The sequence below is a fragment of the Dipodomys spectabilis genome, unplaced genomic scaffold, assembly GCF_019054845.1.
Source record: "Dipodomys spectabilis isolate Male_0828 unplaced genomic scaffold, ASM1905484v1 ptg000422l, whole genome shotgun sequence".
NCBI lineage: Eukaryota > Metazoa > Chordata > Mammalia > Rodentia > Heteromyidae > Dipodomys > Dipodomys spectabilis.
In genome coordinates, this window is record NW_024871099.1 from 4,582,023 (window position 1) to 4,595,257 (window position 13,235).

Sequence of the window (13,235 nt, forward strand, 5' to 3'; positions counted from 1 at the left end):
ACCACTGAGCCACCTTCCCAGTCCCACCTGTTCTTGTAACACTTACAGAAGGCCTGCTTTGTGTCTGACACTGTCAAAGGTGGCGAACACAAGTACCAGAGTAACCCCCCTCCCGGGGAGGGCCTGAAGCCCAATGGGGGCAGACAGGGAACTAGTGAGCCTGTCGCTAGAGCCTAACTATCTACTGGAAGAGCTACAAGGACAAACAATAGGCTGCTGTGAGAAGACTTAGAAGACCAGAGCATGCCTCAGTGGTAGAGCACCTGCCTAGCAAGTCTTAAGACCCTGAGTTCAAACCCCAGTGCCGCCAAAAGACTGGCCAGGCGCTGGTGGCTCATGCCTGTCATCCTAGCTACTCAGGAGACTGAGAGTGGAGGATCAGGGATCAAAGCCAGCCGGGGCAGGAAAGTTCATGAGACTCTTATCTCGCATGAACCACCAAAAACAGCTGGCGGTGGAGCTGTGTTCAGTGGAATGACAGCCTTGAGTAAAACAAAAGCAGAGCCCAGGCCCTGAGTTCAAATCCCAGAACCGACACAAAAGAAAAAAAATATGATCAAACTGAGCTGGGGAGGGTGGAGAGACAGCACAAAAACACAGTGGGAGGGAGGGAGCAGGAGAGACTAGGAGAAGCCAGGAGCAACCCAACTTGGACCGCCTGAATAGGGCGCACTGCAGCTGCGCCTGCGCAGGCTGGTGCGAGCTGACGTCACAAGCCCCTGGGGGCAGGGCGGAGGCCGCCCGTGGCCCCGCCCCCTCCACTGTGACGTCGCCGGGCACTGTGACGTCTCCAGCTGGAAGCTCTGTCTCCGGGAGGTCTGGCGGGGGCTTCACACTTCAGCAACATCACCGTGAGGCCTGGGGTGGCCATGAGACCTTGAGGGAGGCCATGTCGAAGCGCGACGTCGTCCTCACCAATGTCACCGTTGTCCAGCTTTTGCGACAGCCATGCCCGGGTGAGGGGGACATGGAGGGATGGGGGGAGCGCCCTGAAGTGGCGGGGTCCCCTGTAATCAGTGCTGCCCAGTGCCCCCTCCTCGCCTCCCCCACACACACCCTGGTTTGTTTTGGGGGTGGGAGGCTGGGGGGGGAGGGGATGGCACCTTTGACCCCTGGGCAGAATCGAGGTGCCCCCCCCCCCGTAGGATCAGGGGAAGGAGCAGAAGAAGGTAGGCAGGCTGGTTTCCCCAACAAGGCCGCCAGGGATGGTGGGAGGGCTTTGTGCTCCCTGGTTTTGCACCAAGGGCAGTGCTGATCACGGCTGCCTCGCTGATGCCTCACAAATGGCAGGTGAGGCCGGGGTGTTCACCGTGCCCATTTCAGAGCTGCCAACAGAGGTCGAGGCAGGGCACAGCCCTTCCCTGCCTCTCCACCAAGGAATGGCAGACTTGGGAGTCCGCCCGTGGGGGCAACTCCTGATTCCTGCTCCTAGCCAGCGGAGTGTGTGTGTGTGCCTACTGCACAGATATACACACACACACAGGCACCCCAGGAAAACAGTTCTAGCTCCCCACCTTTGTGTGAGTACCACGGTTAAAACTCGGGGGCTCTAGTTTGCTCAGCTTGCTTGATCCACTGACACTCTACCACATGAGCCACGCCTCCAGCTCAACATTTTGCTGGTTACAAGTTGGGAGATGGCATCTCGCTGACTTTTCTTCCCCTGGGGTTGGCATCAAACCATGGTCCCTCCAGGTCTCAGCCTCCTAAGTAGCTAGGATTACAGGTGTGAGTCACCCGACCTGTCTTAGGGTCTCACTTCCCACAGGTGGGCTGAGAAGAGCCAGGACACAGCAGGAGATGGGGGGGGGGCAGGGACACCCAGCATTAGCTGACCTCAAGATCCCAGAAGGCATTGCGGTAGATGGGGTAACAGGCAAGGCCTGGTGTGTTCTGTGGCCTCCACCTTCATTGTCCCTTCCAGAAAGTGGGTTTTCTAGTGCACACCTCACACAGTAGGGGACTGAGAACAGCACCCAGCTAGTGCAGAAGCTATTTAATCTGTCAGCTCCACTTCCAGGTGGTTCACTGGAGATGTGTCTCACAGACTTTTGTGCCTGGGCTCCCTTCAAACTGTGATCCTCAGATCTCAGCCTCCTTAGTAGCTGGGATTACAGGAGTAAGCCACCAGCTGAGGCCTTCCATCTAAAGGCTGCTGAGTGAGCTCACAGTTCTGATCTTATTGCAGGTGTTCTTAAATGTCCTCCCTTTACGTCAGCAGTAACAGAGCCTCCAGGAATGCAAACATCTTCTAGGTCACTGGTGTGACCAGAGCCTCTGCCACCAGTAAACACTGAGTGACACCCTATAAACATGCACTGACCTCACAAACACACACAGATCAGTCTTGGGCCACAGGTCTGAGCAGCAGGCAGAAGTCAAAGATAGAGGCAGGGCCCCTAGCTCCTGGCCTACCAATCTCCAGAACGCTTTTGATTTCAGTACCCAGGACAGCTCCACCAATCCCCTGCTGCCCGCCTTCCCCCCCAAGGCCCCCCCTCCCCCCATTCCAACTGCTCGAAACAGTCTTTCCTGTCCAGACTGGCTTGGAACTATGATCCTCAGATCTCAGCCTCCTGAGTAACTAGGATGACAGGTGTGAGCCACTAGTGTTTGGCTCCCAAGAGCTTTAGTCACCTGCTCTGGCCCATGGGTGGCCAGTGGATGAGCAGGGACTGGCACTCAGGCCTGACTTCTCAGCTTGAAATACTGTATCACCCTCTGTCACCCAAAACCAGGCAGAAACACACCTGTAAGCACAGGATGGAGGTTGGAGCGCAGAGACAGTGGGTGCTGATGGGCTTTTCACTTATGCCATAAAGTTAGGATACACGCTACCTCCTCAGCTTCCCTGGGCATGAGAACTGTCAGAGTGCTTGTTAAACATGATATTCTTGACCGAGGGTGGTAACATACTTCACGTCTGTAGTCCCAGCTACTTGGAAGGTGGATGTAAGAGGACTGAAGTTCTGAGTTCAGTCCAGGGGGAAAAGTTAACAAGACCTTGTCCCCAGGACAAGCCAAATGTGGTGGGACATGCCTATAGTCCCAGCGGCTGGTAAGACAGAAGTAGGAGGACTGGTAAGTTAAAACCAGCTCGGGTAAAGTTAACCTGAGCCTTTAGCAAAATAAAATGTCAGTAAGAATGCCATGTGACTTAAGCAGTAGAGCACTTGCCTAGCAAGCCTGAAGCCCTAAGTTCAAATCCCATAATGCCTAAAAAGGGAGGGAGGAGCCGGGCATTGGTGGCTCATGCCTGTAATTCTACCTACTCAGGAGGTTGAGATCTGAGGATTGCAGTTCAAGGCCAGCCCAAGCAGGAAAGTCCATGAGACTTATCTCCAACTAAGTACCAAAAAAAGTGGAAAGTGGCACTGTGGCTCGAGTGGTAGAGAGCTAGCCTTGAGGAAAACAAATTTAAAAATCAGGGACAGCACCCAGGTTCTGAGTTCAAGCCCCAGGACCAGCACACAAAAAAGAGGGGGAGAGGAATTCTTGGGTCTCAGTACAAAGCCACTGAGTCAAGAGTTATCTCGGGAGAGGCCTCCCTAGGTGAGTCAGCTCATCAGAAACATTTGGGGACTCAGAATGACTCACTGTCAAATTCCAGAAATGATTTGTGAAGGCCAGACATGATAGTGCCCATCTGTAATACCAGCTATTCAAGAGCTGGAGATAGGAGGATCTTTGTCTGAGGCCATAAGAAACATAAAGTCAGGACTGGAGGCATGGCTCAGTTGGTAGAGCTCCAGCCAATAAGCAAAGTGTCAGGCACCACATTCAAGTCCCAACAATAAAAAAGAAATATAAAATCATATCTGAAAAACAAACTAAAAGAACTTGGAACCTGAATCAAGTGGTATAGAGGCCCAGGGTTCAATCCTCAGTACTGGAAAAACAACAAGAAATGTTCTTGAAATAGAAAGCTGTGAGAAACATTTCTTAATTTTCTATCTTCCCTAGTCCTCACAGTGCCCCCCCCCCCCTCTGAGGGAAAACACCCTTTGCACTCCATTTTACAGAATAAGAAACTGAGGCGCAAGGCATGCACCCTTGGAGCAACAGCTAGAACTACATCCCCACTGAGCAGAGCAACCAGGGTAGAGGTTCTATTCACAGCATTGACCTTTTAAAACCACCTGCTCCCAAGCCAGGCACAGGTGGCACCTGTAATCCTAGTTACTCAGGAGGCTGAGATTTGTGGATTGCAGTTTGAAGCCAGCACAGGCAGGAAAGTTCATGAGGCTCTTATGTCCAATGAACCACCAGAAATTGGAAGTGGAGCTGTGGCTCAAAGTAGTAGAGTGGTAACCTTGAACCAAAAAGAAGCTCAGAGACAGCACCCAGGCCCTGAGTTCAATCCCACGACTGACAAGACACACACACACACACATACACACACACACAGTGCCCCTGGCTTACCCTATGACTCAAGTTTGAGAAATACTATCAACAACAACAAAATAAAATGAACCAGGTGCTTGTGGCTCACACCTGTCATCTTAACTATTCAGGAGCTGAGATCTGACAATCATGGTTCAAAGCCAGCTTGTATGGGAAAGTCTATGTGACTCTTATCTCCAATGAGCCACCCAAAAGCCGAAAGTAAAGCTGTGGCTCAAGTGGTAGAGCTCCAGCCTTGAGTCAAAACGCTCAAGAACAGTGCCCAGGCCCTGAGTTCACAGACACACACACACACACAGACACACACACACAATCTGTTGTTGTTGTTTTTTAATGAGAGAGAGACAAGTGCTCTCCTTTCTTGCTCCCAGGCTGCTGGGGGTGTGAGGGAAAGTAACACAATTGGCCACCAGAGGCCAGGAACTCCACAGGTTGGGGGGGGAGGAGGAGCAACAATGGCTTATTCTTCACACAGCTGCCACAGCCCATTGTCCCCTCTCTGACTCTCCTTCCCACAGTGGTCAGACCCCCTCCTCCCCCACCACCTGATGAGCCTCCTCCACCCAGGCCAATAAGGGAAGAGCCAGCAAGGGAGGAACCCCAAGTCCAACCACCACCTCCACCCAAGCCATCCCCTGAAGTTCCGGAATTGATCGTGGGCATCAATGGGTAAGAGCCCCCCCCCCCCCGCCTGAGTGGGTAATTAACGTCAGACCCCCCTACCCCCAACCCTGATCAGGTGACCAGCTGGAACATCTCTCTATTTCTATTCCATTTCCATGACTGTCCACAGAGCAGGGATACCTTGGACAGCTCCACCTGGGGGACTGGAGGAGGGGGAACCGTTCAAATACCCAAGCAGATGGAATTAAGTGTAGGCCTTACCAACCTGGTCAGGAAAGGGGCCATGGATGAGGCTGGGGTGACTGAAGCTTAGCCAGCTCTGCACCTTGCTAGAGAAAGCCTGGCGGCCCCAAGTTCCCACCTCTGCTGAGGCGCCAGTGGGATTCCCTCTTAACGTGAGTTTTGGTGGGAGAAGCATGTGTTGAAACCACACACCCTCTCCAGTTCTCTCCCCTCACCCTTTCCTCGGCATGGTGTTTCCCTGGACAGATTCGGACGCATCGGTCGCCTGGTGCTGCGAGCCTGCATGGAGAAGGGCGTTAAGGTGGTGGCAATAAATGACCCATTTATCGATCCAGAATACATGGTGAGCAGCAGACTGGGGGTGGGGGAGGGAGCAGAGGGGTGGGATGGAGGAGGAAAATGAGGGAGGTCTCCTAGAAAAGTCCTCAGATAGCTGGGCATCGGTGGCTCGTGCTTGTCATCCTAGCAGCTCAAGAGGTTGAGATCTGAGGATCAGGGTTTGAAGTCAGCCCAGGCAGTAATGTCTGTGAAGCTCTTAACAGTAATTAACCAGAAAAAAAAGCCAAAAGTGGAGGTGTGGCTCAAGTGGTAGAGCATCGACCAGTCTTGAGTGAAAAAAGCCGAGTGAGAGCACAAGGCCCTGAGTTCAAGGCCCCCCCACCCAGTGCTTACTCTCACCCAAAAAGGTGGAACTTCCAGCCCAGGGGCAGCCCTCTGGGCACCTCCTCCTCCTCTAGACTGGGACCCCCTGTCCCCTGCAGGCATATATGTTCAAGTATGACTCGACACATGGCAGATACAAAGGGAATGTGGAGCACAAGGGTGGACGCTTGGTTGTGGACAACCGGGAGATCTGCTTGTACCAATGGTAGGTAACACCAGCCCCTTCGGTGGAGTTTGTAGCCCCACACTGTCTAAGGGGGGGGGGGGGGAGGGGGGGAGAGAAAGGGAGAGGAGAGGGAGGAGAGAGAGAGAGAGAGAGAGAGAGAGAGTGTGTCTGTGGGTATGCATTTGGAGACAGGGTTAAAAAAGGTCCTTGGCCCCTAAAATGATCAAGAAATATCTGCAGCCCCCCTCCTCCATTCTTAGGCATAGCAACTGCTCTACCTAGAGTCAGACACTAATGGCTCACACCTGTAATCCTAGCTACTCAAGAGGCTGAGATCTGAGGATCTCAGTTCAAAGCCAGCCAAGGCAGGAAAGTCTGTGATACTCTCAACTCTGATGAACCATCAAAAAGGTGGAAGTGGCAAGTGGTAGAGTGCCAGCCTTAAGGAGAGAAAGCTCAAGGACAATGTCCAGGCCCTGAGTTCAAGCCCCAGGACACACTCTCTCTCTCCTCCCCCTCCACAACAGGACTCAAGTGGTAGAGTGTTTGCCCAGCATTGGAGAGTCCCTGAGTTCAATTCTCAGTGGGGGGAGGGGAACTCTATTCAAGCCACAGAAAGCCACACGCACTTTTCCTCTGTAAGCACGCTGCCTGCAGCCTCTGCACACGGAGTCTGCCCTGCGGATGCCAGGAAACTGGCATTGGGCCAGGGGCTGAGTGCTAAAGACTAGAGGGGCTAGGCGGGCTTCAGACAAGGGTGTTCAGGGCTGGGAGCAGTGTACAGCCTCGCAGACCCTGACATCACAGACTCTGCGCTCTGGTGGGTACCAAGTTGATGAGGGATGGGAGTGGAGGAGGGGCAAGGCCCAGCAGCTGGGCAACCATCTGGGCATGAGGGAAGGGAGAGGGTGGTGGCCGGTCAAGCAGGTGTCAAGTCAGCCTTTCAGTGGTGAAGACTAAATTCTGAAGCCCTGGCCCCGACTGCCCCCCAGAAACACTGATCTTACCCCCCTCCACAGCAAGGACCCCAAAGAAATCCCCTGGAAGGATTTGGGGAGCCCCTATGTGGTAGAGTCTACGGGCGTGTACCTGTCCCTAGAGGCAGCTTCAGTAAGTCGGGGTGTGGTGTCCAGGGCTGGATGGGGTGGGGGTAGGGGCACTTGAAGCACCTGATCCCCCCTCCCCCATGCCACTTCCCCAGGCACACATCAACGCCGGTGCCCAGCGTGTGGTCATCTCCGCGCCCTCCCCGGATGCTCCGATGTTCGTCATGGGTGTGAATGAAAAGGAATATAACCCTGGCTCCATGAAAATCGTCAGGTAATGCGCAGTCTCAGAGGTCACCCTGACTACCGGTTAGACATGCAGGGCTGGGGTGGGGAGGGGTTGAGTGGTAGCCAGCTTTGCCTAGCATGTGCAAAGGTCCTGAGTTTCCATCCCCTGCCCTGCAAGAGGGACAGGAGGGAGCAAGACCTCCAGAGAACCTGTTTAGGATGCTTCCTCCTCCCGCGTCCATGGCACCTTGTTCGTCTGGGGGAGGGGCGCCTTACTGGCCTTGGTGCATACCCAAAGACTAAGGGCACCCCTCGACTGTTTCAGCAATGCATCCTGCACCACCAACTGCCTGGCCCCCCTCGCCAAGGTCATCCATGAGCAATTTGGGATTGTGGAAGGGCTCATGGTAAGTTGAGGCCGGATCTCGGGGGGAGGGGGGGGCAAGGGATGTCACAGAAATCCAATCTCTTCTTCCCAAATATGGAGTCAGCAGAAAGACATCTCCAAAAGGAAAAGATACCCCTAACCCTCAGGCAAGGCTGTTGTCACCACTCCTGTTGTCAGCCCAGGATGGCCCATAGGCCTCCAACGCTCTTCTAGGAGAGACAAAGCCTTCAGCTCAACACTCTCTTCTTTCCCCAAGACCACAGTCCATTCCTATACGGCCACTCAGAAGACCGTGGATGGCCCATCGAAAAAGGCCTGGCGAGATGGACGGGGTGCCCACCAGAACATCATCCCAGCCTCCACGGGGGCAGCCAGTGCTGTGGGCAAAGTTATCCCAGAGCTCAAAGGGTAGGAGGACCCTGCAAGCGGGGTGGGGACCATGCCCCCAGGACTGGAGGGTCCCTGATCCTCAGTGGTTTACCCAGATGCAAGGCAAGGTGTCTGGGTTCTGAGTCCCACCCCTCATGTGGAATTCTTCAGGAAGCTAACAGGAATGGCCTTTCGGGTGCCAACTCCAGATGTGTCTGTGGTGGACCTGACCTGCCGCCTGGCCCGCCCTGCCCCCTACTCTGCCATCAAGGATGCTGTAAAAGAAGCAGCCAAGGGGCCCTTGGCGGGCATCCTTGCGTACACCGAGGACCTGGTAAGAGCTAAGACCCTGGAAGGGAAGAGTGGAGGCTCCGAGTTCTACTTGCTCTCCGTGAGAACTGTTCTCAGTGTACCAACACAGGCACTGCAGAGCTAGGCACATACACTCCTGTCTCAGGGGTCTTTACACCTGAAGTTGCTTTAGCCTGTAACACTGGACCCCAGTTGGGTTTGCCCTCACTTCCTCCCCATCTGAACTCCAATCCACCCTCCTTCATGCCAGGATCACGTGGTTCAGATCAGATATCAACCCTCCTGCTGGAAACCCTCCCGTGTCCCTTTTCACCAGCGGGGACTTCCTTCCACCTCAGACCCAGTGCTGAGTGGAGGAATGGACGGGCCTCTGCCATCAAAACCCAGGTTTCAATATGTAATCATGCTGTTCAGTAAACCCTACATGGAAAATGAACTATGCAACTTGTGAGCAGGGATGGGAGGGGGAAATTGGGGGAAAGGGAAGGAAGAAAGGAAGGGAAGGAGGGAAAAGTCCTCATTACTTGACTCATGAAACGGTAACCTCTCTGTACAACACCTTAATAAAACTATATCTTTTAAAAAAAAAAAAAAAAAGAAAAACGAGTTCAAGGCTACCCCATATCCATGCCAAGTTACCTGCATTGTTCCCCGAATGTTTAAGGGTATTAGCAATGGTGTGTCCTCTGTGTGTATATGTATGAGACAGTAATAGTGCTTGAACTCAGGGCCTTGAGAGCTATCCCTTAGCTTTTTCTGCTCAAGGCTGGTGCTTCAGCACTTAAGCCACATCTCCAGTTCTGGGTTTTGGTGGTGGTTCACTGGAGATAAAAGTGTCTCACAGTCTTATCTCCCTGGGCTGGCTTCGAACCCGCGATCCTCAGATCTCAGCCTGCAGAGTAGGTGGGATTACAGGCGTGAGCCCCCGGTGCAGGGGCCGTGTGCCCTTTCCCCAGGCACGGAACTCTCAGACGGACGAGGTGCCTAAGAGGGGGTACCTGGCCTCCTTGGAGATCTTTGCTAAGTTGCCCCCCATCTCTGAAATCCCGACACCCAGGTGGTCTCCACGGACTTCCTCGGCGATACCCACTCGTCCATCTTCGATGCGAAGGCCGGCATCGCCCTCAACGACAGCTTCGTGAAGCTCATTTCCTGGTAAAGGAGTTAGATGACTGTAGGGGAAGTCTGGGGGTGGCGGGGGTCGGAAAGACAGACAGACAGACAGACACACCCGCCCCTCCTCGACGCCTTTGTCTTCCCTTTCCTCAGGTACGACAACGAATACGGCTACAGCCACCGAGTAGTCGACCTCCTCCGCTACATGTACAGCCGGGAAAAGTGAAGCGGAAACGCTCCCCCTTCCTCCGCTTCCGGCGGGAGAGGCCCTCCTCGCCACTTCCGTTGGGAACGCCCCTTTCGTTACTTCCGGCGTTCCCGCCCAAGGTGTCGGCCACCTCTCCCGCGGAAGCGTTGAAATTAAAAAAAAAAGAGTACTGGTAACGGTGTCGGTGTGTCTGCGCCGCTCAGGGTGGGTGGAGGTCTGGGTTCGACAGCGGGCGTCCGAAGGGGACGGCGCCGGTTCCCCAGCGGAGACGGGGCGTGGACGGGACCAGCGGAAAAGTTTAAAGACCGGGTGTGGTGGGTGTTCTGACGTCACTCTGCGCGCGACGCTTCCCCGGAGCTGGACTACAACTCCCAGAGGGCTTCGCGCGCAGACTGCGACCCAGTCAAGTGGGCGCCTGGCCCGGGCGCCGGTAGAACCGAGGCACCCGGCTCGGAGACGCCGTGCCTGGTGACTCCCGCTGCGGCGGGGACCGGGCGGCCGGCGTCATGACTCTGTTCCACTTCGGGAACTGCTTCGCCTTGGCCTACTTTCCCTACTTCATCACGTACAAGTGCAGCGGCCTGTGAGTGCGGGCGGAGCGGGCGCGGGGGTTCCGAGTGGGTGCGGGGAGGGACGTCCCCCGCCTGCCGGGCCGGCCGCTCACCGACCGCTTCTCCAGGTCTGAGTACAACGCCTTCTGGAAATGCGTCCAGGCCGGGGTCACCTACCTCTTTGTGCAGCTATGCAAGGTGAGGGCCTCCCGGACCCACGTGTTCTGGACTCTAGGCTTTCCAGATCCCTGGGAGCCAGCTCCCCGACGTTGGGGAACCTCCCCTCCTCCCCTCCCCCATCCTATAGCCCGACGCACTTTAGAAAGATCGTGTGTATGAACCCGGGGTGAGATCGTGAAGCTACTTTTTCTAAGCACTTGTGATTAAAATGGAGAAAAATCTCACTTGTCGAGTTGGTCTTAATTTTTTTTTAATTTTTAGTCGGTCATAGGGCTTGAACTCAGGGTCTAGGTACTATCCCTGAACTCTCTTGCTCAAGGCTAGCTCTAGATCACTGTGAGCCGAGCCACTTCCGGTCTTCTGGTGGTTCTTGTAGATAAGAGTCTCAGGGACTTTCCTGCCCTGGCTGGTCTTGAGCCACAATTTGAGATCTCAGTCTCCAGGGTAGCTAGGATTACAGGTGTGAGCCACCAGCTCCTGGCTTAAGTACTGTTCTGCTTTTGCGAGACAGACTCGAACCCACCATTTGTCACTTTGCCTCTGGCTAGCACTCTACCAACTGAGCCATGCTCCAGGGTGGTGGATCTCCTTGTTACCCACTGATCTCTCTCCAGCCTTTCTAGACTTAGCCCCCATCCTCTGAGAACTTTCAGCCCCTTAAGAGGCCAAAGCACCTCCTCCTCTGTCAACCCCCATGATGCAATCTCACCACCTCTTCCAGATGGATGCAATCTCGCCACCTTTTCCAGATGAGCCCCTGGAACCAAGTTCCCTGCTTCCCATCTGCACCCTAACTTCCCATCAAACCCACAGTGGCTTAGCTCCCCTTCTCCCTTTCCCTGGAGGTGACCTTTCTGCTTTCTCTTTTCAGATGCTGTTCTTGGCCACTTTCTTCCCCACCTGGGAAGGTGGCATCTATGACTTCATTGGGGTGAGTGAGACCAGAAGGATGTGGGGAGGGACAAGAATGGCCCACCTGTTATACCCCAGTGCTTATGTCAGCCTCCACCTGACCCACAGGAATTCATGAAGGCCAGCGTGGATGTGGCAGACCTGATAGGCCTCAACCTTGTCATGTCCCGGAATGCCGGCAAGGGAGAGTACAAGATCATGGTAGCTGCCCTTGGCTGGGCCACCGCAGAACTCATTATGTCCCGGTGTGTAGAACAATCTGGAACTCTGTCCCTTGAGGACAGGGACACCCTGGGTTCTACAGAGATACTGGCAGGAGAAGGTTTGGAGTTTGGATGTAGAAGGTGTCTGGGTACCAGAGATTGCTTCTCTTTGCATTCCTCAGCTGCATCCCCCTGTGGGTCGGAGCACGGGGCATTGAGTTTGACTGGAAATACATCCAGATGAGCATCGACTCCAACATCAGCCTGGTGCGTAGTCGGCATCTGCCCCTCCTCACCACCTGTGTGTGCTGCCACTGCCCACGAAAGCCTGGCCCTGACTGCTTTCCCTCCTGCTTCTCCCTCTCCAGGTGCATTACATCGTCGCCTCAGCCCAGGTCTGGATGATCACACGCTACGACCTCTACCACACTTTCCGGCCAGCCGTCCTCCTCCTCATGTTTCTTAGTGTCTACAAGGCGTTTGTCATGGAGTGAGTTGAGTGGGATTTGAAGCTGGGTGCAAAGGAGGGTGAGTTTTCTCTTCTCCTTTCCTCACAGTGCTGTCTCCCTCTAGGACCTTTGTACACCTTTGCTCCCTGGGCAGCTGGACAGCGCTGCTGGCCCGAGCGGTAGTCACGGGGCTGCTGGCCCTCAGTACCTTGGCCCTGTACATCGCCGTCGTCAATGTGCACTCCTAGACTTGGTGTCCCAGAGTCACTGGACCTGTTTCCCTGCCTCTCTCCAGGTGTTTATGAAGTAAACAGTATTTGGAAAGTTGTTCCTGCCTCTGTTTCCCTGTCATGTTTGCCACTTTCATGCCCATATCTGTGCTAAAGACTCTTTGTTCTGCCTCTGCGACCAAGTAGACCAAGTGGCGCTGTGGCTCAAGCAGTAGAGCACTCGCCTTGCGCTGAAGAACACAGGGACAGCGCCCAAGCCCAGAGTTCAAGCCCCACGACCAACAAAAGAAAAGAAAACCAAGTAGACAGGATGGGGTACTGCCAGCCCCCAGCCTTGTTCTGTGTTCCTGGAGTAGGTCCTCGGGCTCCTGAGGTTCCCACAGTGGACTGAAGTCTTGAAGTAGATGATCACTAAGCCCAGTGCCACTGGCTCACTACACACACACACACACACACACACACACACACACTCTCTCTCTCTCTCTCTCTCTCTCTCTCTCTCTCTCTCTCTCTCTCTCTCTGTTAGTATTCATTCAAGCTACCACAGTTGGATCCTGGCTTTTCAGTGCTTTCACTCAGTTCTGTAGCTTTTGGAAATCCTTGCCCTGTGTCTTCCTCAGAGTGGTGGACTATTTCAGTTACAGCCAAATAGCAAACAGCCTGACCAGCTGGCATAGTGTCCTGCCGGGCTCACCCCCCTGCCAGCGCCCACCTTGCACCCCATCCCTTTCTCCTGTGGGCCTCCGTGTCAGGCAGGACTTGGAGTGCCATGCTTCCAGCTCCATCATCATCGTCATGTGAGGTGCCCAACCCTGCTGTTCCCAATGGCTCATCCTTTCTCTGCCAAGCTCATGAGGTCTTAGGAAGAGACAGCTCTGTTTGGCTCTCCTATGCTAGTCTTGCTGTTTCTAGAAAGATCGTTTGTCCTCTGATGGGAAGCCAT

At 54.5% G+C, this 13,235-nt stretch overlaps 2 protein-coding genes across 2 annotated transcripts; both read left to right on the top strand.

Annotated features, from left to right (window-relative positions):
- The first annotated feature begins 552 nt into the window (after positions 1–552).
- Positions 553–9,832, top strand: Gapdhs (glyceraldehyde-3-phosphate dehydrogenase, spermatogenic). The gene is made up of 10 exons (XM_042668050.1): positions 553–575; positions 5,518–5,614; positions 6,033–6,139; positions 7,120–7,210; positions 7,302–7,420; positions 7,700–7,781; positions 8,019–8,170; positions 8,303–8,465; positions 9,501–9,598; positions 9,713–9,832. The coding sequence occupies exons 1-10, from the start codon at positions 553–555 to the stop codon at positions 9,783–9,785; spliced, it is 1,005 nt and encodes a 334-aa protein (XP_042523984.1). The 3' UTR covers positions 9,786–9,832.
- Positions 9,833–10,149: 317 nt separating this feature from the next.
- Positions 10,150–12,389, top strand: Tmem147 (transmembrane protein 147). The gene is made up of 7 exons (XM_042668069.1): positions 10,150–10,350; positions 10,447–10,516; positions 11,370–11,429; positions 11,519–11,655; positions 11,796–11,880; positions 11,982–12,103; positions 12,187–12,389. Exons 1-7 carry the CDS (start codon positions 10,274–10,276, stop codon positions 12,308–12,310), a joined length of 675 nt encoding a protein of 224 aa, XP_042524003.1. The 5' UTR covers positions 10,150–10,273; the 3' UTR covers positions 12,311–12,389.
- The last annotated feature ends 846 nt before the right edge of the window (positions 12,390–13,235 follow it).

Bases quoted from the DNA above. Each gene is read 5' to 3' on its own strand.
- Gapdhs (XM_042668050.1), top strand. From the start codon at position 553: ATGATCAAACTGAGCTGGGGAGG. The intron at 5,615-6,032 runs GTGAGCAGCAGA...TGTCCCCTGCAG, and splicing joins TTATCGATCCAGAATACATG to GCATATATGTTCAAGTATGA. The intron at 8,466-9,500 runs GTAAGAGCTAAG...CCCGACACCCAG, and splicing joins TTGCGTACACCGAGGACCTG to GTGGTCTCCACGGACTTCCT.
- Tmem147 (XM_042668069.1), top strand. From the start codon at position 10,274: ATGACTCTGTTCCACTTCGGGAACTGCTTCGCCTTGGCCTACTTTCCC. The intron at 10,517-11,369 runs GTGAGGGCCTCC...TTCTCTTTTCAG, and splicing joins TCTTTGTGCAGCTATGCAAG to ATGCTGTTCTTGGCCACTTT. The intron at 12,104-12,186 runs GTGAGTTGAGTG...GTCTCCCTCTAG, and splicing joins TACAAGGCGTTTGTCATGGA to GACCTTTGTACACCTTTGCT.